The sequence below is a fragment of the Chiloscyllium punctatum genome, chromosome 6 (genome assembly GCF_047496795.1).
Source record: "Chiloscyllium punctatum isolate Juve2018m chromosome 6, sChiPun1.3, whole genome shotgun sequence".
In the NCBI taxonomy this organism is placed as follows: domain Eukaryota; kingdom Metazoa; phylum Chordata; class Chondrichthyes; order Orectolobiformes; family Hemiscylliidae; genus Chiloscyllium; species Chiloscyllium punctatum.
In genome coordinates, this window is record NC_092744.1 from 30,649,371 (window position 1) to 30,675,308 (window position 25,938).

At 39.6% G+C, this 25,938-nt stretch overlaps 1 protein-coding gene across 3 annotated transcripts in view; it reads right to left on the minus strand.

Moving 5' to 3' along the window:
* Nucleotides 1-25,938, minus strand: part of LOC140478830 (anosmin-1-like) — a 149,547-nt gene that overhangs the window by 83,224 nt on the left and 40,385 nt on the right. Inside the window, exons 1-2 of one of the 3 annotated variants that reach the window (XM_072572282.1) lie at nucleotides 24,271-24,292; nucleotides 14,901-14,948 (exon numbers count right to left, since the gene is read on the minus strand). Coding sequence is in view for 1 of the 3 variants with exons in the window: in XM_072572280.1 (XP_072428381.1) it covers nucleotides 14,901-14,948 (48 nt within the window). In the remaining 2 variants the exon portion in view is untranslated. Of the gene's footprint in view, nucleotides 1-14,900; nucleotides 14,949-24,114; nucleotides 24,180-24,270; nucleotides 24,293-25,938 lie in introns of those variants that run through there. The other 2 variants (XM_072572281.1, XM_072572280.1) reach the window with 2 other exon arrangements.

The following is a 25,938-nucleotide window of genomic DNA, read 5'->3' on the forward strand; positions in this document are numbered from 1 at the left end:
CAGGTATAAATTATACTGCCAAGTTAGGCATTGAACCATCAAGACCTTTATGCAAGATTGCTTCTTCTCCACCCAAATAATGTACGACACATCAGATAGGGTGAAGTCTAATGTTGCTTCAACACTAACTCTTTCAGAACCCTTACTTTGTGTCACACAAAGCTGTTGCAAAAGCAATAGTTATAAAATATTCACACAGAACCTCAGATAATTATATCTCCAGTTTTCTTTTCTGTCCTGTGTGTGTTAAACATCTCTAATTAACACTTCCCAATTATTGTGTAACTGAATTACAACCCTAAGAGCATCAAGATTAGAAAGTTCTAGTTGTGATCTTCACCATAACCTTTTTCTTGGCACTCCATCACATACTATGATTAGCACATATTAGATTGATATTTAAAACCAACGTAAGTACTTACTTCCTCCAATAACCAGAGGTTATTATTTTGTTGCCCACTGCTCTGTTCAACATCCCAAGGTATTTTTTTAAATAAAGTTTTTCTCTGTAGCATAATTAACAACTTCTTACTCAAATCACTGCAACAAGTAATATGGAAATTAGAATGAGAAAGAATAAAGGAACCCAAATATTAAAAAGACATTTTTTAAAAAAGGTTTTGCTGAAAACTGTGAATATTGCAAAAGCCTTGCACAAATGATTCACTGACGTTTGTGCACTACCTAAACCCAACTATAATCATGTGCTTTTGCTCCCACCTCACTACCTAAGTGAATTTGAAGTGAATCATACTGCAAAACAACCAAGAAGCTGAAAGTCTCCAGCTCTAAGCATCTAGTTTGGCACAGCATGGTCATCAACGAGGAGAAAGTGAGGACTGCAGATGCTGGAGATCAGAGCTGAAAATGTGCTGCTGGAAAAGCGCAGCAGGTCAGGCAGCATCCAAGGAGCAGGAGAATCGACGTTCCTGAAGAAGGGCTTATGCCCAAAACGTCGATTCTCCCATAAGACATAGGAGCGGAAGTAAGGCCATTCGGCCCATCGAGTCCACTCCGCCATTCAATCATGGCTGATGGGCATTTCAACTCCACTTACCCGCATTCTCCCCGTAGTCCTTAATTCCTTGCGACATCAAGAATTTATCAATTTCTGCCTTGAAGACATTTAGCATCCCAGCCTCCACTGCACTCTGCGGCAATGAATTCCACAGGCCCACCACTCTCTGGCTGAAGAAATGTCTCCGCATTTCTGTTCTGAATTTACCCCCTCTAATTCTAAGGCTGTGCCCACGGGTCCCAGTCTCCTCGCCTAATGGAAACAATTTCCTAGCGTCCACCCTCTCTCGCTCCTTGGATGCTGCCTGACCTGCTGCGCTTTTCCAGCAACACATTTACAGCATGGTAATCAGCTATTTGGTAGAAAGGTTTCAATAAAATTTGAAGAGATAAGTCATATTCCATGACATAGGACAAATACTTCAGAGATCTCATTACCTAAGACCCCACAACAATGTAACCAAATGAAAAGTTGAACTTGAGAGTAAACATCATTCTATAAACCATATACTTTGGCAGCATGTTACAGTTTACAGGGATGTTTAGCTTTCATATTTGCACAATAAATCAAGATGAATAAGCTTGTGGTTAAAGGGATTCAAATTAACTGCATTTGCTCAGTTTTGTGTTTGACTAATGATCATTAATAACAATCAATTTTCAATAAACATGAGATGCATATCTAACATTTTTGAAACAGAAATAGGGGCACAAAAGCTGAAGTATTTGCAATGTTCAAGACCAATAGAGCTACTATTCTATAAGTTAACACCACCACTGCACTATTCAAAAAAAAGGTTGTGGCAGCCGTGATCAAAGTGACTCATACTGCATGTTTGGAATTTGTATGTGGTTGCGGGTTTCATTACAATCATTATAACATTTCAAAGACATCAGCCGCAGATGGAGCATAATGTCATGCAAACATATACAGATGTAAGATTTGTTGCGTTAGAAGCTACAGGTCATTCCACATCTGCCACCTTAACATGCTCAGCAGACGACAATTCCCTTTTTTAACAGCATGAAATGATTTACCAGTGTGCCATAATAGCACTTTTATTGGAAGGGCTGCACTAAAGATCATACTACAAGCTACTCAAAAGTTTGAAAAGTTGGTCGCAATCAATGCAAACTGCAAAACCATAATGATTAAAAATCTATACATACAGCAAAACCAGCTCCCCATTTTGTAAATGTAATGTAAATGTTTAATGAATCAAATAATCTGTCATGAGACAGAATGTTATCTGGAGTACTAATTCCTAAAAATAAAACACTTCTAAGTGGAGACCAATAATTGTCCTCACACAGAATTTGGCAATCAGAAAAACAAAATGCAAGAATCTACTGAAAACTTGACGTTCAACATATCTGAGATAGTTTCTGGATACACATTCTGTGAAAGATTTATTTAAACGTCCAGCTTAAATGGCTCTTTCCACAGCTGTAGTCACTCTGTCCTTTAAGTAGATATTTCGTTCTCCAAGTGTTAGTCCAAACACATTGTCGCTCATAATGACCTGCTTTCTATTCCAGGCAGCTAACTTCTAATCCCTAACTTGTCTTCCATGGTGAGCTAGGTGAAGCTTCCAGTCTGATGAGCTTAGGCTCTTAATCTAAGCACAAGTGTCCACCTGCACTCTCCCTGGCGAACTATAAAAACTGGCTGCCTCTGCCTGTTCTCTCTCTCTTTCTCTCTCGCAGACTGACCTTGTCCATGAAGTTTTGGGGTGACTTAGGAAAACCTTCTGCCCAATCCAACAATGGTTTCCCATGGACATTTTCCAATCCAAAGCTCCATTTCCATTGCAATGTGAAACAACTGACCTTACATCTAGATAGAAATGCAAGTTACCTAACATTTATATCATCAACTCTACTCTATCATGAAATTCGATTATTTGAAGTAGAACTGTTTAAGGGATCTGAAATTCCTAACACCTCTCTGTGAGACCTGAAGACTAACAGTCTACCTACACTCAACATAGATTTACACAGGTGTGAAGATCGTGCAACTTCTTCCCATGAAAACATCAGGGGTCTCTTCTTGACCTTTAACAGCCAAGCCATTCACATGATCCTCTTCATTCCTGCATTTTACCCAAAATCGAAGAGACAACCTCAAAACATCACAATCTCATGAATTTCATATTGCTAATGACCGTTAGGGCATTCTCTCACCTGGAGCTGCATTTCCTTGCTGCCGGCCTTCACCACAGCTCAGGTGTAGTCCAAGCAGCTTTGCCTTGCACCTCTGATGAGGAACATGAGGATCAGCCATAGCAGCAGCTGCAGTGAGAGAAATGCACCAGTAGCATTCTCTTCAGTCATGTGTCCCTTTGCAGGACAGAGGGGATCCACCAAGAATTCCAGCTCCAAGAAGATAGGCTCCCAACACAAGGTCTGCAGCCAGAGGTTCAGATCCCTTGACACATCTGCATGTCAATGTCTCCAATGAGGCTTAGGCTTTGATGGTAGGTCATACTGATATCTGCCGATTCTTGGAACAAGACTTTCTTCCTAATTCATCAGCTAGGCACATGTTGCGCATGGCCATCAAGGTAGCAATGCTAGAGTGCCAACCCCATTCCCCATCCCTCAGGTATGTGACTTTCCCTCGTTGTGTACACATTTTTTCTGTAAGAAGAGAGAAGTGGATAGAGCTGAGGATGAAAAATAGATTGTGTGGAAGAGACCAGAACAACATTTCTGGAGGGTAATTGTTGTACATGGCTGCAAGATGGCAGAGGGGTGAAGGTCAGTTTGAGTGTAACCTGTGCATATGAGTTTGTGAAGAAATGTTTGGATAGCTAGGAATGGGTATGGATGTAAGGTGTGTTGTTCTGATGAATGCTGGACCAGAAAATACTGGGAAAGTGATAGTGAGATTGAACCTTGTCATTCACTTCTTCCACCTCCTGAGGTTCTGGACCCTCTTGGTGTCTCCAAGAGGAAGGGCCCACACCTCTTCTGCCCATGTCCTGGGTGTTTTCCATGTACACCCTTTTGCTTCAGCAAGTTGTCCTGTTCCTCCCATTCTTAGGAAAGTTATAGACATTGCTGTTTATCAGATCTCACATCGGGACTTTGAAATAAGAATGAGACTCTATGGGAGAATTTAGCTTTTCCAAGTTATATCTGCACTCCTGTGATTGCTGCAACCTCTGATATTCATGTCTAATTGAAACTTCTTGAACCCCCTGGTATTCTTTTAATTAGAAATCCTTTCTTTAACAAGTTCCACATGACATCCCTACCCCTCTCTCCGACTGCTGAGGAAACTTAGAAGCAAGATGTTAATGCTGTGACTGAGTTAAAGAGTCTGCTCCAGCTGAAATAAGAAGCCCTATCTACAAGATAATGAATCTGCCTAGGCATGGCATACTGAAAAAGAAAATCTTGTGATGTGGTGAAATGTCACTTCTGCATGGTTCTCACTCCAATACTGTCCATTCTGTAAACTTATTGAAGTGACAACACTCCAATCTCTTCTACATATTTCATGGTTTTTATTGTCACTGGTGGTTGAGGAAAGGCAAAAGGAAAATTTGCACTCTCATAGCAATGAACTCATTAAGAAATGTGCATGTTTCTTACAATGAGTTTTGAGACCTTTACAACTATGTAATGTTCTACAAACAGCACAGCCCATCCAAACAAATTAATGTGTAAGAAAGAATTAGGACTCCACAGGGCTTAATGAATATCTCACTTGACGTTGGAGTTCCTATGTGTCTGCTGCTTGGCTGTCACCTGCAAATCATGATTTAACCATTAATTTATTTATTTTTAGTTCAGTCTAGGCAATGTAAACAACTACTATTAAAAATGAAATCTGCTCTATTACAGCTGGATAATATAAAGTGTTCCTTGATTAAAGTCTTCACTGCTTATACCCAAAACATTTAATCACTGCTTCATTTGCCTTGAATTGACTAAAGAAGCTATGAGATTCTGGACCTATTGCATACCTAATGCAAGCTGCCTTGGAAATTATTAATCAAAATTTGTTTTCTGTAATTGAAATAAGCCAGAGCATAATGGAATGTTGAAAATAATTGGTTGATTTTAATTGGAAGCACAAAACTTACTTTGTCTATTATTTTTAGTTGGTTCAGGATGACCAACTTCATCTGAAAGCAATTAGGCAATTTCAGTTTTGATGTGAAAATTCTGACTTTACATGAGCAGAACACAAATCAGTGAGGTGTGACATGTTAATCTTAGCCCTTTAGGATGGGGAAGAGACTGAAACTGAAGTCACTATTTTAACCTGACCATAAATGACCAAAACTGGATAGACATGCTGTTTCATTTTGCTAGGAGCAATTGACTTATGTTCTGTTCCATTCCTGCTCTATTGCACGACAGAATAGAATACTGGAAGTACAGTTCGAGAGGTTATTTGACTGTTGTGTCCATGCCAATTCTCTGCAAGACCAATCAAGACAGCCTTACTCCCCTACTCTTTCACTGTAGTCCTGTAACTTTCTTTTACCTTCAAGTACTGACCTAATTATTTGGAACTGGCAACAAAAACTTTCACCACCAAACAGGAGTCCACACCTGAGATTGGGGTTCAATGATGCAATCATTTCTGACTGCAACCAGGTTGTTTGAGTGACAAAGTCACTGTTTTTGTTTGCTAGGTGAAGCAAACAATAAGAAGTACCAAACCCACTCAAGTACCAGGCCTATAGAGAAAAGCAAGGTTAATGATCCCAACTGAAAACAACAAATGCTGGAGATCACAGCAGGTCAAACAACATCCATTGAGAGAGAGCTAATGTTTCGAGTTGAGACTCTACATCAGAACTGAAGTGTGGAAGGGACAGCATTTATGCTATAGTTTTTTGGGGGGGAGGAAAGCTGGGAGGGTAGTGGGTGTAGGGTGCTGATAGAGAATATGTTCAGATTAAGTGATCGGGGAGGGGTGGTGGATGGGAGAGAAGACATGATAACAAGCTTAAAAAAAGGGAAGAAATGGGAGTTGGGTCACAATTTAAAGATGTTGAACTCAATGTTAAGTCAGACGTCTGTAAAGTGCCTAGTCTAAAGATGAGATATTGTTCCTAAAGTTTGTGCTGTGATTCACTGGTATACTGCAGCATGATGCAGATAGAGACTTGGGCACGTGAGCAGGTTGCTGTGTTAAAATGACTGGCTACGGGAAGGTCGGAGTCATGCTTGTGCAGAGACCAAAGGTGTTCGGCAGAACGGTCACCCAATCTGCGTTTGGCTTCACCAATTAGAGTACTCCACATTGGGTACAGCGGATACAATACCCAGGATGGGAGGATATAAAATGTTGCTTCACCTGGACAGAGTGTTTAGGCCCTTGGATGGTCACCAGGGACGAAGTGAAGGGGCAGGTGTTGCACCTTCTGTGGTTACATGGGAAGGAACCATAGGGAGAGGAAGTGTTGTTAGTGGCTGATGAACGGACTAGGGTGTCCGAGAGTGAATGAACTTTTCAAAATATAGTGGTGGGAGTGAGGAGAAGATATGTTTGGTGGTGGCATTCTGATAGAGCTGTCTGAAATGGCGGAGAATGATCCTTTGAATGTGGAGGCCAGTGGGATTGAAAGTGAGGACAAGGGGAACCCAATCACGCTATCGTGAGTGATAGGAAGGGGCAAAGGCAGAAGCACAGGTGATAGGTTGAACGCGGTTGAGTGACCTGTCAACCACAGTGGGTGGGAAGAAGCCAGCCAATTCCTAATGAAGGGCTTTTGCCCGAAATGTCAATTTTCCTGCTCCTTGGATGCTATCTGACCTGCTGTGCTTTTCCAGCACCACACTCTTGACTCTAATCTCCAGCATCTGCAGTCCTCACTATCGCCAAGAAGCTAGCCATGTCAGCAGTGCTGTTTTGGAAGACTGTGTCATCCGAACAGATGCAACATAGGTGAAGGAACAGGGAGAATGGGATGGAGATCTTCTAGGATGTGAGGTGTGATGAGCTGTAGTGAAGGTAGCTATGGGAGTCAGTGGCTTTGTAATGGATGGCAGTGGACAGTTTATTCCCTGAATGGACAATGTAAAAGTTATAGAGGAGTAGAAATTGGAGGGAAAATGAATGAAGTTTTCAAGGTTCTGGCGGGAGCATGAAGCGGCACCAAAACAGTTGTCACTGTTCTGAAAAAAAGAGTTTTGGGAGGGGGCAAGTGCAATGGACCCAATGTTGACAGGAAGGAAAGGAGGTTTTGCAGGAATCCACCAGTGTGAAAGAACTATATTGACAGGATTCTGGGTAACCCAACATGGAAGACGGGAAAAATTTCTGGCTGTAACAGGCTGCTCCTTTTATGAGGTATTTTAGGTGCTGGAGATGATTTCCTAGAAATCGAGGAGCATCAATTACTGTTCTATATGCTGTTGCATTGCTTTGGAATGCTGGAGAAAAAAAAAGTCAAAGCAACAGCACTTTTAAAAGGAGAGGACAAGGCAATGGCAGCAAATGGTGAGGTTAGTGTAGGAGAGGGAGAGACAGATAGATAAGAGAGAGTGTGTGCGAGAGAGAGAGAGAGAGAGAGAGAGAGAGAGAGAGAGAAAGAAACTCACACTGCTAACTGACACAACAGTAAACCTGAGCAGTTACTGCCTTTGCTGTTTGAATTCATGTATCGCTGGACATCGAAGTGTGTCTGGGAAAATTAACAAACAGTGAAATTCACAACTGATCTTGAACCTGTTTGGGAGTGGTCAAAGCACAGAAACAGACAAGTGAATATTTTTAAGTGTGGCCTTACAGTAAGTCTGAAGTAGTGAGCAGAGTGGGTTCTTTCTTGATTATACGTTTTATTGGTATGTCTCCTGATTAAACTTAAAAATATAAGCCATATGTATGAAGTTAGCCTGGAGTAGTGTTTTGTAGAGGAAGAAGACAGTGCTATTTTCTGAGTCTGGAGATTGAAAGAAGCAAAAATGGTCTTTAATAGAGTAATATGCTCTTCTTGTTGGATGTGGGAATTTAGGGAGAGTTTATGTGTTACTGAGGATTATATCTGCAATAAATGCCGTTGGTTGCGGATCCTATCAGATTGAAGGGATTGGTTGGAGAGACAGTTAGAGGTAATGAAGAACTTCAAGAGCAAGGGGATGTGATGGATGGCAGTTATAGGAAGGGAGAAACGTTGCAGATACAGTCACATAGATGGCTTAACTCTAGGAAAGGTAAAAGAGGTAGGCAGGTAGTGCAAGAGTCTTCTATGGCTAGCCCCATTTCAAACAAGTATGTTGTTTTGGAAAATGTAGGGGGTGATGGATTCTCAGGGAAATGTAGCACGAACAGCCAAGTTTCTGATATTGAGACTGGCTCTAATGCAATGAGGGGTACATCGGGTTCCAAGAGATTGATTGTGTTAGGGAACGAGGCAAAAGTGAGGACTGCAGATGCTGGAAACCAGAGTTTAGATCAGAATGGTGCTGGAAAAGCACAGCAGGTCAGGCAGCATCCAAGGAGCAGGAAAATCAATGTTTTGAGCAAAAGTCCTTCATCAGGAATAGAGGCAGGAAGCCCCCAGGGTGGAGAGATAAATGGGGGTGTGGGGCTGGGGAGAAGGTAGCAATGAGTACAATAGGTGAATGGGGGTGGAGATGGAGGTGATAGGTCAGAGAGGAGGGTGGAGCGGATAGGTGGGAAGGGAGATTGGCAGGTAGGAGAGGTCATGAGGACAATGCTGAGCTGGAAGGTTGGAACGGGGGTAAGGTGGGGGGAGGAGAAATGAGGAAACTGGTGAAGTCACATTGATGCCCTGGGGTTGAAGTGTTAGGGGATTCTCTAGTCCGAGGGACAGACAGATGTTTCTGTGGCCAGCAGTGAAAAATCAGAGTGGTGTGTTGCCTCCCTGGTGCCAAGATCAAAGATAGCTCAGAGAGGGTGCAGAATGTTCTCATGGGGGAGTGGGGCCAGCAAGAAGTCATTGTCCACATTGGAACCAACGACATTGGAAAGGAAAAGGTTGAGATTCTGAAGAGAGAATACAGAGAGTTAGGCAGGAATTTAAAAAGGAGGTCCTCAAGGGTAGTAATATCTGGATTACTCCCAGTGCTACGAACTATTGAGGGCAGGAATAGGAGAATAGAGCAGATGAATGCATGGCTGAGGAGCTGGTGTATGGGAGAAGGATTCACATTTTTGGATCATTGGAATTTCTTCTAGGGGAGAAGTGACCTGTATAAGAAGGACGGATTGCACCTAAATTGGAAGGGGACTAATATACTGATAGGGAGATTTGCTAGAGCTGCTCAGCAGGATTAAACTATTAAGGTGGGGGGCGGGGGTGTGTGGAGTGGGACACAGGGAGATAGTGATGAAAGAGATCAATCTGAGATTGGTACAGCTGAGAAAAGAAGCAAGTTAAACAGTCAGGGCAGGCAGGACAAAGCAGAGACAAGGTAGGATTGATAAATTAAATTGCATTTATTTAAGTGCAAGAGACCTAACAGGGAAGGCAGATGAACTTGAGGCATGGTTAGGAACATGGGACTGGGATATCATAGCAATTACAGAACCATGGTTCAGGGATGGACAGGACTAGTGGCTTAATATTCCAGGATACAAATGCTACAGGAAGAACAGAAAGGGAGGCAAGACAGGAGGGAGAGTGGCATTTTTGAGCAGGGATAGCATTACAGCTGTGCTGAGGGAGGATATTCCGGAAGTACATCCAGGGAAGTTATTTGGGTTGAACTGAGAAATAAGAAAGGAATGATTACCTTATTGGTTTTATATTAGAGACCCCCTAAATGTCAGAGGGAAATTGAGAAACAAATTTTTAAGGCGATCTCAGTTATCTGTAAGAATAATAGGATGGTTATGGTAGGGGATTTTAACCTTCCAAACATAGATTGGGACTGCCATAGTGTTAAGGGTTTAGATGGAGAGGAATTTGTTAAATGTGTACAAGAAAATTTTCTGATTCAGTATGTGGATGTACCTACTAGAGAAGTTGCAAACCTTGACCTACTCTTGGGAAATAAGGCCAGGCAGGTGACTGAGGTGTCAGTGGGGGAGCACTTTAGGGTGAGCAATCATAAACCTATTAGTTTTAAAATAATGATGGAAAAGGATAGTAGATCTAAAAGCTGAAGTTCTAAATTGGAGGAAGGATAATTTTGATGACATTAGGCAAGAACTTTCAAAAGCTGATTGGGAGCAGATATTCGCAGGTAAAGGGATGGCTGGAAAATGGGAAGCCTTCAGAAATGAGGTAATGAGTGTCCTGACACAGTATATTCCTGTCAGGGTGAAAGGAACGGCTGGTAGGTATAGGAAATGCTGGATGACTAAAGAAATTGAGGGTTTGGATAAGAAAAAGAAGGAAGCATCTGTCAGGTATAGACAAAATAGATTGAATGAATCCTTAGAAGAGTGTAAAGGCAGTAGGGATATACTTAAGAGGGAAATCAGGAGGGCAAAAAAGGGACATGAGATAGCTTTGGCAAATGGAGTTAAGGAGAATCCAAAGGGTTTTTACAAATACATTAAGGACAAAAGGTTAACTAGGGAGAGAATAGGGCCCCTCAAAGATCAGCAAGGCAGACTGTGTGTGGAGGTGCAGGAGATGGGGAAGATATTAAACTAGTATTTTGCATCAGTTTTTACTGTGGAAAAAGGACATGGAAGCCTGCTCTATCATTCGATAAAATCATGGCTGATCTGATTACTCCATATTCCTATCTACCTTCAATAACCTTTCACATCCTTGCTTATCAAGGATCTACTTATTCCAGTCACTCAATGAGTGAGATGAACCATCCACTGCAAGAGTTTCTGCAGGTATGTTAAAAGGAAAAGTGGAGCTGAAGTGATTGGACCATTGGACGATGCAACTAGGAAACTGATAATGGGATGTATGGCAAGGGCAGGTAACTAAACCAATGTTTTGCATTAGTTTTCATGGTGAAGGATATCCTAAAGGTATCAGATTCGTAAGATCCTAAAGGGAGAAAAGATCTCATAAAAATCTCTATCGCTATGAACAAAATACTTGACAAACTAATGGGATTGAAGGCAGACAAGTCACTGAAGGCCCACATCGAAGAGATTTGAAGGAAGTGACTAAAGAGATAGTGGAGATACTGATCAAAATATTCCCAAAGCCATCAGATTTCAGGAGGATTCCAATAGATAGGAAAACCACTAACAATAGGCTCGTTAGCCTAACATCTGATATTACAAAAATGCTAGAGACTATTATTCAGGAAGAAGTAGTAGAACACTTAGAAAAGCTTAATTCAATAAAAAGTGTCAACATGGTCTTGTGAAAGCCATGTTTGATAAATTTTCTAAGGTTCTTTAAGGATATAACAAGCAGAGTTAATAAAAGGGAACTGGCAGATGTGGTGAATTTGAATTTCCAGAAGGCCATTGATAAAACTTTATGCAGAAAATAGGAGCTCAAGTATTGGGGTAATACACTAATGACTTGAGAATTGATTAACACACAGAAGACAGACAGTAGGATTAATGGGTCATTTTCACATTGAAAATGTGGAGTACTACTTAGGCTTCACTTGTTTACTCTCTATAGAAATGACTTTGGGGAGAAAACACAGTGTGATGTATCCAAATTTGCTGATGATTTAAAAATAGTTCGAGGGCATATTGTAATGAGGACATAAGGAACCTACAAAGGAATATAAATAGGTTGAGCATGTGGGAAAAACCTGGCAGTTTAATGTAGGAAAGTAAAAGGTTTGGTTGGATAAATTAAAAGGCAGACTATTATTTAAATGAAGAAATACTGCAAAAGCATGCAGAAGGTAGTCAGGCTTTGGACAGTCAACAATTCATTGCAGAATTCTCAGTCTTTTGTTGTATCCAAGTACTTATATGGATTCCCCAGTTAAATTCAGTCAATAGTAATTACTGAATATTCATGGTAGATGATTGAGCAATGGTGGTGCTGTTGAGTGCCTTAAAAGCGAGGGTTACATTCTCTCATGACAAGCTGGTCATTGCTTGACACTCGTGTGGTGCAAATGTTATTTGCACAAATCTGAATGTTGTCCAGGGCCTACTTCTATGGACGCAGGTTGTTTCTACATCTGAAGGATCAAGAATAGTTTTGAACACTGCAATCATCATCATCCACATCATCACTGGCAGTCTCTCACAGATAAGGATGACTCACTTTCACTCTCAGGGTGGCTGTGCAGACCGATGCGGCTTCCGCAGGCTCTATTACACTTCGGGCAGAAGGTGGTCGCAGGAAGGGGTAGGTGGGGCATTGGTGTCTCAGTGTGTTCTTTTCACTATTTTCACCTGGCTTCTGCTTTCTCCTGATGGCAAATCTCAAAATGCTCAACACCTTCCCAAATGTTCCTCCTCCACTTTGGACAGTTTTGGGCCAGTGATTCCTAAGTGTTTGTGGGAATGCCACACTTCACCAGTGAGGCCTTGAAGCCATCATTGAAACATTTCCTCTATCCACCTGGGGCTCGCCTGTTTCAAAGCTGGGAGTAGACCATCTCCCAGCTGTGCAGACAACATGCCCATCCCATCATTGCCAATCAAGGGTGGTCAGTGCCTCGATGCTGGGGATGTTGGTCTAGTTGAGGACGCTGGTGTTGGCACAACTTTCCTCCCAGCAAATTTGAGGGATCTTGCACAGGTGGCATTGGTGATACAGGTTGTTCAGCTATAACACATGTTTCATCAACGCAGATTTGTTATAATGCAATTGATGAATTGGGGACACTGTTTCTAAAGTGCAAACGTTTAAAGCATGTGTTGGCTGTAACGTGATTACATCGCCAACATGTTAAATGCTGTTTCTAAAGCCCAAATTTTCTATAACATGGGGTTGTACTAGAATGCAACCATCTAGTTGCATCACAGAAACCAGAACTAGAGGGCATAGGTTTAGGGTGAGAGGGGAAAGATATAAAAGAGATAAAAGGGGCAACTTTTTCACGCAGAGGGTGGTATGTGTATGGAACGAGCTGCCAGAGGATGTGGTGGAGGCTGGTACAATTGTAACACTTAAGAGGCATTTGGGTGGGTATATGAATAGGAAGGGTTTGGAGGGATATGGGCGGGTGCTGGCAGGTGGAACTAGATTGGGTTGGGATATCTGGTTGGCATGGACAGGTTGGACCGAAGGGTCTGTTTCCATGCCGTACATCCCTATGACTCTAAGAACTGACTGTATTGCTCCAGCGTCTTGAGGTGTCTGCTGTAGACAGTCCATGTCTCAGAGCCATCTAGGAGGATGGGAACCATCACATCTCTGTGAACCATGATCTTTGTGTTGGATCTAATGTTGTTTCCTTGAACACCCTTTTCCTCAGGCAGCTGAAGGCTGTTCCAGCACACTAGAGGCAGTGCTTCATCTCTTAATCAAGAGCTGCTTCGGCCGACAGGACACTCCTGAGGTATTGGAAGTGATCAATGTTCTTTAAGGCCTCCGTGTCGACCTTGATGATTGGGGTTCGCTCCACAAAGCCAGGCCAGGTTGGTGCAGGATCTTTGTATTGTGGATGTTCAGCATGAGACTATATGCCTCTGACGATGGTCTGGACTACATCGTCTGAGATTGCACAAACATAGGCATCATCTATGTACTGCAGCTCGGTGTCAATTATTGTGTAATCATCAGCCTACTAAATGCATGGGCTCTTCATGAACTACTTTATCTAAAAACCTAACCAATATCTATTAAAATAAATCAAAGTATTATGGCCATTTTTAGAGGCCATGGTACATGTCGAATATACAATGCATGAGAAATGTTAACAGCAATGAATCAATTAGCAATCTGAAAATTTCCTTCAAACAGAAAAATCCACATTAATAAAAGAACATAATGTTTCGCAATGTATTCTGAATATGAGAAGTGATGAGCAATTATGAGCCAATTATCTAGTTTCACAGTTTAAAGAAAGTGCTTGAAGCATTGTTTAAGTCACAATGCTTTAAATCATTCATAGGTGTATGCATATAAAAGTAAAATACTGTGGATGCTGGAAATCTGAAATAAAATCATGAAGTGTTGGAGAAACGCAACTAGTCTGACAGCATTTATGGACAGAGAAACAGAGTTAATGCTTGGAGTCTGAGATGACTCTTATTTTGAAGCAGAGTCATATTGGACTTGAAACATAAACTTAGTTTCTCTCTCAACAGATACTGGCAGACCTACTGAGTTTCTCTGGCACTTTCTGTTTTATCTCAGAGGTATATCATATACATTGGGAAATGTGGGACTAGGTTACAGGCTTTAATTTGCAAGAAAGCATTCAGTTACTCACATACTCATTTCTGGTCACGAAGTGATTCCAGAGTGGGCTCCTGGCCTCGAGAACATCAAGGTAAAGCCATGCGGTCCGGAGTTACTGCCAGGAATAGACTGGAGGCTAGGTGCCAAAGCTTGGGAGGACCATTATTCTACTTTCTAGTTTATTTATTCCTACAATCTGAAGTATTGGACGTTTTTATTTCTTTACTTTCTAATTCTTTTATCGTACAAGAACTTGTACTGAAGAATCTGTGCCTAGGTACCTTTGTACCTAAGATGATGTTCTAAGTAGTGACTTGTAAAAACTTTTCACTGTACCCGTTTGAGTACATGACAATAAAGCTAATTCAATACAATTCAGTTCAATTCATTATAAATCATCTACATTTTGCATATTTGACTAAATTTCTCATTTCTCACAATGATCCAGCTAACTATATTCTTCCTGTAATCCATATGAATCCCATCAAATCAATCTTTGCCAACAAAACTTGTTAGTATTTTGTACACAAACAATACATTCAATGTGCAGACACTATGTTGAACATTTTCATTTAAGTTACGATAAATAGGAGGGGAGAGCACAGCATTTGTATTACACTACATAAAAAGGAAGTCTCCAGTTGCACTCACCTGAGCACACCTCCTGTGACCTTCACACCAAGTTAAAGTCTCATAAATCTGCAAAATAAAATGAATTTATTAATTCACTAATAATATATTGTTCAAAAGTAATACATTCAGACAAATGAATTGCAATTATATTTGCTACACTTGTTCATTCTAATCGTTTGCAATTTTTGGTAAGATCACTGTAATTACAAGGCTAAAAATGATGTAGTTTCTTGTTATAGCGCATTTGAAAATAATCAACTGATCTAGTTGACAGAACTAAGGCAAATCATTGATGTAAAATCATTCACACATGTATTTCCAAAATATTTTACACTGCTTCAAGGTCAATTCATCTAAATTAGACTCTGGCAATAAAATTAGCCATGCACCATGTTGACACTGGATGATTTTGACAATTACATTGATTTGTGAAAGTTCTTCAACTTTAGTAACTTCCTTAAGAGGACAGTCATGAGTAGGCATACTTTTAAAGTTTTTTTATATATCAAGAAACTTAATTTATGAAGAAAAAGGATAACTGATTGAACATCATATGATCCAGAATAATTTTTCTTTCCAAGTAATTGTAGAATTTTTAGTGATTTTAAATTAGGAGCAGGACTGGACATTCTTTAAAAATACATAAAAATTCAGTGATGAATCTATTTGGAGTTTAATTAATAAACTTAAAATTAATAAATAAGTTTAACTTTGAATAACAAGAAACCTTTTTTAACAGGAAGAAGAGTGGAAAATAATGTATATTCTGTATTGTTGACTGATTATGCAGGTTCATAAAATATTCTATAGTTGTGATTATGCAAATGATTTTTTTAAAATTGGGAATTTGATTTGTAAGTGAACCAACACAATATCAAGTGTATTTTCAACACTCAAAATCTCGATTGTATCCAAAGCCAAAATTTGAGCCCTACGTACTTATATGAGCAGAGAAAAAAGATTTGCCAAGGTGAGGACCTTGCATATGCACAATAAACCTGTCCAGGTTTCTGCAACATTTGTTCAAAGTTCATATAACATCCACAGATCACTGCATGCAGAACCAATTTCACTTTATAGAAGCAGATGTATCTAATAATGTGATTGCCACCTTCACAGCTGGCTGTTTAGGATACTTCAGAAGAAATTTATAAACCTGTAACACATTAGGTAACTTGAGACTTGACGTATGATGACATCATAAATGAAAACACAGTATGCAACAAGAACTTCAAACAAATGTTTGAAAAATGTCAGTCCATATTTATCACTCAGACCTTTTCTCTAAATAAACAGTCATATTACACAAATATTGCAACTGTTTTCTATTCAGTATGAAATTTGGTAATTTGTTTTATTATATTTTCAATATTTGTACAGGAACAAAATCTAATGTCTTAAAAGAACACAGCTGTAACAATGACCAGGCTGAACAGTGCAGTTTAAAACAAAGCTATTACCGTAGAAGATTTCAGGTAACAGATCATTGGACAAAGTGCAAAGCACTGAGGGAAGAATGTATCTTACTCAAAAGGTGGATCCTGATTATGAGAGGTGTCCCTGAATCAACGCACTGCCGTCAATTTCTCCTTTGCAATTAATTCTATTGCTCAGCGAAATAGACCTAGTTCACCAATGAACTGTTTAGATTGCATATATCAATTTTTATTGCTAAAAATATTGATAGTTTAATTGATTCCATGGATGACTGGTCTTTAAAACTAAATGGTATTTTAACTTTACAAGAATACAATTTAATATGCTGGTATTTGACATAATGACCACATAACTTTACATTCATGCAGTGGAGGTATTACGGCTAATATTCCACAGTAAATCCACTGATTTCAGACAGAAATACAATATTAGGCTGAAGGGTGGGAGTTGAGCAAGGAAACTGCTGCTGCTTCCTCAGTACTTTCTAGTAGTTCAGAAGAAATAGGGGGGCTTTAATAGAACCTATTAAATTCTAACAGGACTAGACTGGGTAGGTGCAGAAAAAAGTGTCCCAAATAGTTGGGAAGTCCAGAACGAGAGATTACAGTTGAAGGATATAGGGTAAACCATTTAGGACTGAGATGAGGAGAAATTTCTTCACCAGGAAAGTAGTGAGTCTGTGAAAGCAGATAAGGCCAAAACATTGTATGATGTCAAGAAGAAGTTGAATAGAACATTCAGTGGTAAAGGGATAAAAGGATGTAAGAAAAAAGCAGGAACATGCTATTGAGTTGGATGATCAACCATGATCATAATGAATGGTGGAGGAGGCATGAATGACAGGATGGTCTTTTACTCCTATTTTCTATGTTTTGATATTTCCAATGTTGCCAGAATTTTGCTGAAAATGACTGTGGATGTTAAACACAACTACCCTATTTGTGCAGACCTAATGACAGAACAACACATAGAACATAGAACATAGAAGAATACAGCGCAGTACAGGCCCTTCGGCCCTCGATGTTGCGCCGATCAAAGCCCACCTAACCTACACTAACCCACTATCCTCCATATACCTATCCAATGCCCGCTTAAATACCCATAAAGAGGGAGAGTCCACCAGTGCTACTGGCAGGGCTTTCCATGAACTTACGACTCGCTGAGTAAAGAACCTACCCCTAACATCAGTCCTATATCTACCCCCCCTTAATTTAAAGCTATGCCCCCTTGTAATAGCGGACTCCATACGTGGAAAAAGGTTCTCACTGTCAACCCTATCTAACCCCCTAATCATCTTGTACACCTCTATCAAGTCACCCCTAAACCTTCTTTTCTCCAATGAAAACAACCCCAAGTGCCTCAGCCTTTCCTCATAGGATCTTCCTACCATACCAGGCAACATCCTGGTAAACTTCCTCTGCACCCGTTCCAGTGCCTCCACATCCTTCCTATAGTATGGCGACCAAAACTGCACACAATATTCCAGATGCGGCCGCACCAGAGTGTTATACAACTGCAGCATGACCTCAGGACTCCGGAACTCAATTCCTCTACCAATAAAAGCCAGTACGCCATATGCCTTCTTCACTGCACTATTTACCTGGGCGGCAACTTTCAGAGATCTGTGTACATGGACACCAAGATCCCTCTGCTCTTCCACACTACCAAGTATCCGACCATTAGCCGGATACTTCTAACAAATTGCTCATTATGTATGCCTTAGCCACATGGACATTGGGACTTCTAGTGTGATGTGGACATCTGATATTGCTATTATGGCTGTGGAGGAGGGGTGGTTTCCAATTTGTTTTGTGGTGAGAAAAATCAAAAAAAAAAATTTTGTTCTTCTCTTTAAACTGCAACCAGCATGATAAGTTTTTCCTGGTCTTCTCCAACACCAACCCCATCTTCTGTCATAGATCAATCAGTTGCAATTCAAATACTACTGGAAGTCTCTCATACAAGTGAATATGGCCAATCAGCTGGGACAGTTAAATAAAAAGCATGCCCTGCCATGGATATGACAAGATTTTCACCAGATTAGAAAATTCAGCCCATCGTTTTGCTAAACATTCGGACAACCTGTTGTTGGGATCGCCATGCAGATACAGCTTTTCAGAGACCCAGTTATTTTCCCTAAATAAGTTACTTGTCAACCGTTTTGAGGTCACTATTTGCTGGAATTTTAATGTATACATACCTCTGTAGATACTTTAATCAACTTGCTCAGATGTGTTATGACACATCTCTCGAGCAGGTGGGATTTGAACTCAGACCTGGTGGGCCAGAGGTAGGGATATTATCACTGTGTCACAAGAGCCCCATCTACCTTTGTTTGCTGATCAATATAAGATAGGGAAGTTTAACTCTTTGCGCCTGGAGGAAACTGAGCAAAGTGAGGGGTTAAGATCCATATGTACTGACTGTCTTGATTCTCAAGACATTGCAATTTAAAAAAATAATTTTCTCAGGCTCTTTAGGTACCTGGATGATTCAGATGAGGATCTCACAAATATGTTAATATTGTGATCTCTCAGCTGATGGATCCAAATGCAACTCTAACTGCTAACTGGGTGGCCCATCTACTGGGAAGGTCCCACTCAGTATAAGTTAGCTGAGATTCTTTGAAGTGTAATCATTATTTCAATGGGCCTCAGAAGAGCACATCCCCAAAGGTACAGCTTACACATGCTGTACCTTTTTATTCTATGAAGTAGCCAACACCTAAATTTACCTAAATGCTAGACATATTTGGGTGAAGTAAATTGCAGAGATCACAAGTGAAGAGCTACCTCTACAGGCCAATCTGAGCTGGCCAGCATGATTAATAACGCTTGGCTGCTAAAACTGCAGCCTTGGACTAGTGGCCTGCACCTCACGACCAAAGAATGAACACTGCCACCATGTTTGTTAGAGTATTGATATTTGGAACTTAGATTAGAATCACGCTCAGGTTGAATGGATAAGTCATCTCTGAGCTAACTGAAAGATTCTGACTGCATAATCTCATACCAATTCCCACATATCGTGGACTCTTGCACAACTTAATTCAGTGCCATATTTGCAGTCTCATTTAGCAATGTCACAGTGAACAACATTCTGGGCATTATAAAAAGTTGCAGTCAGAGAGTAATGCATGTGATTAAGTTGGGGCAGAGTGCTGGTTTCCACCTAACTTTGTTGGAATTGCTTAAGTTGTGTTTATTGCTATAAATAAGATACCCAAAATGGAGAACACTTCATTCTCATTTCACAAACACAAATAATGGTGAACATATTTAAAAACTGCAGTTATATGTAAAGGATGTTCTTTTAAAAAATTCATAGTTCATCACAGTTTAGTTTTTGACCTGGAAAGGACATGAGCATTAATATGCAAGACAAAAAAGCAAAAGCGTTATTATGTCTATTGGTTAGAAATTTTGAAGTTTGGTGCACTTTACCTTCTGAAAATGAAACAAACATCTGGGTCTGACTCATGGTGGCAATAACTTAAAGAAAACATGTGCACTTCAGAAAATTCCTCCCTAGAAGTGGATTAGGTGTGGCAAATTGCTGTGGTATGTGGAGAACATTAAGTGTAATGCAGTAAGAAAACATAAAGGTCTAAGTTTTGCAGCTCAAGTGGCAGGAAACTATTAGTGCTTGCCAGCATCACTGTAAAATTGACAACTGCACAGTTAACCATGGAAATACAGAAATTGTGATTTTGCCCTTCTCCACTGTTGACATCCAACATTTGAATTGACAAGTAACTCTAAATACCCTTCAAAATATTATCCCTTGTTGAATGAGGTGTAAGCAATCCCTACAGTGTGGAAGCAGGCCATTTGGCCCATCGAGTTCAGATCAACCCTCTGAAGAACATTCCACCAGATTCATACCCCTACCCTATAACCCTGAATTTCCCATGGCTAATCCACCAAGCTTGCACATCCCTGGACACTACAGGCAATTTAGAATGGCCAATCCTCCTAACCCGCACATTTTTAGACTGTGGGAGGATACTCGATCACCAGAGGAAACCTATGCAAACAGGGAGAGAATGTGCAAACTCTGCACAGACAGTCACCCAGATCTGTGAGGCACTGTGAGGTAGCAGTGCTAACCACTGAACCACCATGCCACCCTTCATGGAATACTAAATTATAATTAACACAATATCTGATAAACAAATACTATATTTGCAGAATATCTCAATGATAATACATTCCACAACTTTGTTTCTTTTACAAAAAACTTTTAATGATATGATTTCGGGGAGCCGGTGTTGGATTGGGTTGTACAAAGTTAAAAATCACACATCAGGTTATAGTCCTACAAGTTGATTTGGGAGGACCAGCTTTCGGAGCGCTGCTCCTACATCAGGTGGTTGTCACCTGTCCTTCTACCTTAATCCCTTGTGCATGTCCCAATCTTTATTTTTCTCTGTAAATGTAAAATATACTCAATGCTTGTTACTTCCTGGTTTTCTGTAACATGAATGATTGCGAAGCCTGCTTGATAACACCACTGGTACTGGATACTGTCAATCTCTTGACATAATGTTGGGAAGGTAAAATCCATGCCATAGGAATTGCTAGATTTTTGTTGATAGCTCTAACACTTTGTCACTGATTGCAAAATCCAGGCAAATATTCAACTGAAAACATAGTGGTGTTCAGTCATCCTACTGGTAAATTCCTCTGATGTATGCCATGGATTAAATTAATGTGAGAATGTTTATCTTAATAAGAATTTTATTACCCAATCAATTAAATGTCCTAAACAGGACACCAAGAAGCTCTATTTTTGAGACAGAATGCTGAAATCTAAACTAAAAGGAAAATAACAACAGCCCAGACTGAATTAAAGCAAGAAGATGGAAAATTAAGCATCTTATTGACAATGGGATATGAGGGAGGAGCTAGTGAGACCCCTTTTTCATGCAGCAAACCAAATCCCATTAGCAATATTGAAATAATTTAAAGTGTTGAATTATATAATAAAGTGCCAAATACTAATAGTAATTGCATAATAAAATAAAGCAAAGAACTGTGGTGTTGGAAATCTAAAACAAAAATAGGTTGCTGAAGAAACTCAGCAAGTCTGGCAGTATTTGTGGACAGAAAACAGATAGTGTTTCGAGTCCAGCAATTGTTCTTCTGAAGAACTAACTGTGTTTTCACACCACAGACGCTGCCAGACCTGTTGAGTTTCTCCATCAATTTTTGTTATTAGTAATGATTACATGATTCAATTCAGTTTCAAATGTACCACCTTTATATCATTTAACTTATGCAATTTTGCAACATTTATACTCAGCACTACAAATATATAAAGAAGAGAGTTGCTTGGCAGTAAGCTTCAAGCTCCTCTTCCTCCAAAGGATTTAATCAATATTTTAAGATGTCATCAGCACCATATAATTAGATAGCAGCCTTACTGCCTCCTATTAATATCACCATCACAGCCTGCAAATTTAGCTTGAACAAGTTGTATTGCAGACAGCACAGATAATTTCATACATATGTAATACTTACTGAGGGTACCTATTAGTCTGTCCCTGAAACCAATACATTAAGTTGTCTTGACTTTCAGCTTTCACATATGCACAATTTTAATGCAAGAAAACTAACCATTGAACAAATACTGGCATCCCTCTGTCAAGGTTGAACTTTTCTCTATAGATTTTCTATATCGTAGCAGGGAACTAAATATTAGTTCCTGCTACTGAAGTCCACAAAAAATAGATGCTGGCACCTAGTAAACAGCTGGCAGTCAAGAAGAAAACCTGGGTCAGAGATGGCTTATGGTATTTCCAAGGGATTATGCCCGCCCCTATTGTGAAAGTAACACTATATCAATAAATAACTGAAGGCTTTGGATTCAGCAAAGGCTATGCACCCTAAGAACAACTCAACTGTTGCATTGGAAATGTGAGAAATAGCTGTGCCTTTATCCAAGCTGTCAGTACAGCCTCAACATTAACATCTGCCCAACTATGTGGAAAACGGCATGCCGGTTCCAGAAATGAATACAAATCTAGATCTTTGGGTTACCATTGACAAAAGACTGAACTGGACTATCCATAGAAATATTGTGGTTATGAGAGCAGATGAAAGGGTAAGAAATCTCTGGTGAGTACTTCACCTTCTGACTTCCCAAAGCCTGTCCACTATCTACAAGACACAAGATAGGAGCATGAAAGAATACTCACCACTTACCTGCATGAGCCCAGCTCCAACAATGCTGAAGAAGTCTGAGAGCATCCAGGACAAAACAGGCCATTTTACTGGTATTGCACCTAGAAATATTCACTCCCATCGCCACCAACACACAGCAACATGGGCGTACCATCTACAAAATGCACTGCAGAAATTCACCAAGCTTTTCCCTGAAGCCATTCAGTGTCCTGACTTGGAAACATTCTGCTGTTCCTTAAGTGTCGCTGGGTCAAAATCTGATACTTTCTCCCTAACAGTATTGTGAGTGTACCTACACCAAACGGACTGCATATTTATATAAAAAAAAGAAGGCAATTCACCTTCATCTCTTCAAGGGCATCTAGGGATGGGCATTAAATGCTGCCCCCCCCAATGATGTTGTTGGTGGGGAATACAAAAATATTATTATATTGTAATTGAGTGTTAAGGAGAAAGGTTACAATTTCTTTTGTTGGTGATAGTCATTGCCTGGCACTAGTTTGAAATGAAAGTTATTCATCATTCAGCCCAAGCCTGAATACTGTGTGTCTTTCTTTATACAGATGTGGACTGTTTTAGTATATGTGTAAGCGAGAGTGGAACTGAACACTGTGTAATCATCAGTTAATATCCCTTTAGTAATCTTATGATGAAGAAAAAAAATCTTGCTATCTTTCTCTATGATAGGTCCTAGCCAGTGAGAATTTTTCCCCAGTTACTATTGACTCTAGTTTTGCTCGGGCTCCTCAATGCCGTAGACTGTTAAATGCTTCTTTAATGTTAAGAGTGTTCAGTCTCACTTCTCCTCTGAATTTGGCCCTTTAGTTCATACTTGGAACAAGGATGGAATGAACACAAGTGATCAGTGATCCTAGCAGAATCCAAACTGAGCACAATGAAAAGATTGTTGCTGAGTAATTTCCATTTGATAGCACTATCAATAAAGCATTCAGTAACTTTGCTGATGATTAAAAGTAGACTAATGGGGCAGTAATTGGTTTTGATTCTAGTTTTTATTATTTCATACAATATGGTGTTTGCAGACTGGAGGATGAGGGGGCATCACTGACCAGAACATAACTAGTCAAGCCACATAAATCTACAAAGTAGATCAGAAACTGGGTATTCTGTAGAGTAAATCACCTTCTGGTTCACCAAAACATCAATTTCCTCTTACCACCTACAAAGCCCTTGTCAGAAGCATGATGGAATATTTTATACTTGCCTGGAGTCCACTTTCACATGCTGCTACTGTCACTCCCCTAGACACACAGACAGGTTAACCCACTGACTTTTCTCCAATTTTTCTCCAATTTTAAAACTGTACAAGTAACTTAAACCTTATTTCTAATTCTGATGGCTTGAAGACATCCACAACATTCAAGAAATTAGACATTTCCCAGGCTAAACAGCTGCTTCATTGATACTCTATCTTAAATCTTAAATATTCACTCCTTTCACAGCTGAAGCTTGTACCATTTATAAAATGCATTGCTGCAGCTTGCCAAGGTTTTTTCAACAGCTCTCTCACAAATTCATCCATCTGGATAACCGAGGACAGCAGGCACATGGAACACCACCACCTACAAGTTTCTCTCTTGGTCACATACCGGCTTAACTTGGAACTTGAATCATTGATCTTCCACTGCCACTGGGAGAAAAAACGGAACTCCTTTTCTAATAGCACAGGAGCAATGGTTCAAGAAGGCAATTCACTGCCACTTTCTCAACGGAAATCAGGGATGGGAAATACATGCTGCCCTTACCAACAATGATCATATCCCGTCAATGAATTTTTACAAATTGGACGGACAAGTGAAGGTCAGTAGACGGACCAAAAAGTACTTTGTGCTGAACAGTCTTATACCACTGCTCACTGTTCCAGCTCTGTGAACATGAACCTAGGCACAAAGGAAAGATCTGTGATGCAAGTTCATGAACTACACATTCCTGAAAATGAATCTCAGTGCAGAAAAAAACACTTTGATCTCCTCAGAGCCAGTGCTGTTTGGGGGAGAAAACAGTTCAGTGGTGTTTAGATCAAGGGAACAAGACAGCAATTGTGTGTTAATGAGACTTAAAAAGAACCTATAAACAGAATACATAATTTTATTTCAGTGAAAAGATACATTTCTTACCCAGCTGGATTAAATCCATTTGACGATAACATGCACATTTCTTATTTGGTATAAGGTAAAATGATTTTCTACTGTAAAATTTGTTAACACGGTCAATATTCATGACATATTTGCAATTACAGAAACTAAAAAATATTTGCTCGAGGAAAGGCTTGGAGAAATGTGTGTCAAATACATTTAATTTGACAATATCGAGGCAGATCACAGAGGTAGGCTATGTCTCATTACATTGAATGCAAATTTGATTGCGACCTTCACTCTAACTAGGTATTTTCACTGTTTTCCAACAGATTTCACTGTTTACCACTACGTACTGAAAATTAAAGAGGTTCCCTATTATGTGATGCAAATACTGTTCACATCTTGTCATGTAAAGTCCTAACAGTACTCCCTGAATGGTATGTTATCTATGCTTAGTTTGGATATTTGATACCAACATCTTTCCACAGCATTTTCCCACTGTAGCTAATGAGCCAACTACTACCCTGGATTCCAGTAAAGAATAAAGTAATAGCAATTATGAACTGAAAGATATTTGAATATGTGTGGCGATGTTCATGTTCAATGCAGCAAGTATTCCGGATTCTGAATGATTAAACATTGCATTGCAAACACGAGTAGAATTATAAGGTGCTTACAAATAATGAAGAAACCATAAAAAGGAAAAATGCAATTCCTGGAATATTAATACAAAATATAATTATTAAAATACACAGAAGAATAATCACTATCACTGATGAGAATAAGTCTAGGAATGAGTTTTGTTTGGATCTTCCCTTAATTCAATCCTTGAAATATCATTATCTAATTTTGATGGATACTGACTATACTCTGTATTTCCAGCATTTCCTGAATTTATTTGTATTATTGTTTATTATACATAATTAGAATGAGTTCTTTACTCTTTTTTTAAAGGTCAGTCTCATCAGTTACTGTGATTCCGTTCACTATAAGTAATTATTACCCTGAAAATTGCACTTCCTATATTGTAAAAGGAACAATTAATGTTTCTACAGGGTTAAAAACCCAAGTCATGGTAATAATGGACAAGTCAGATGTTAGAGCAAAAACCTAATTTGATACAGCACAAGTTTTAGTTTTGTGATTTTGTTACTGTCGTGGTCAGTCACTAAACATGTTCAGATGAGGCTGCCAATGTATATTTACAAAAGAACAGAAGTTCATTATGCAAAGGTAATTAATAAACAGCTGCTTTTAAGACATCTTAAAAAGATCTTAGAATCAAAAGTAAAGATTCACCCTTTTTATCAGAATAATATTCTTTACAGACAATCT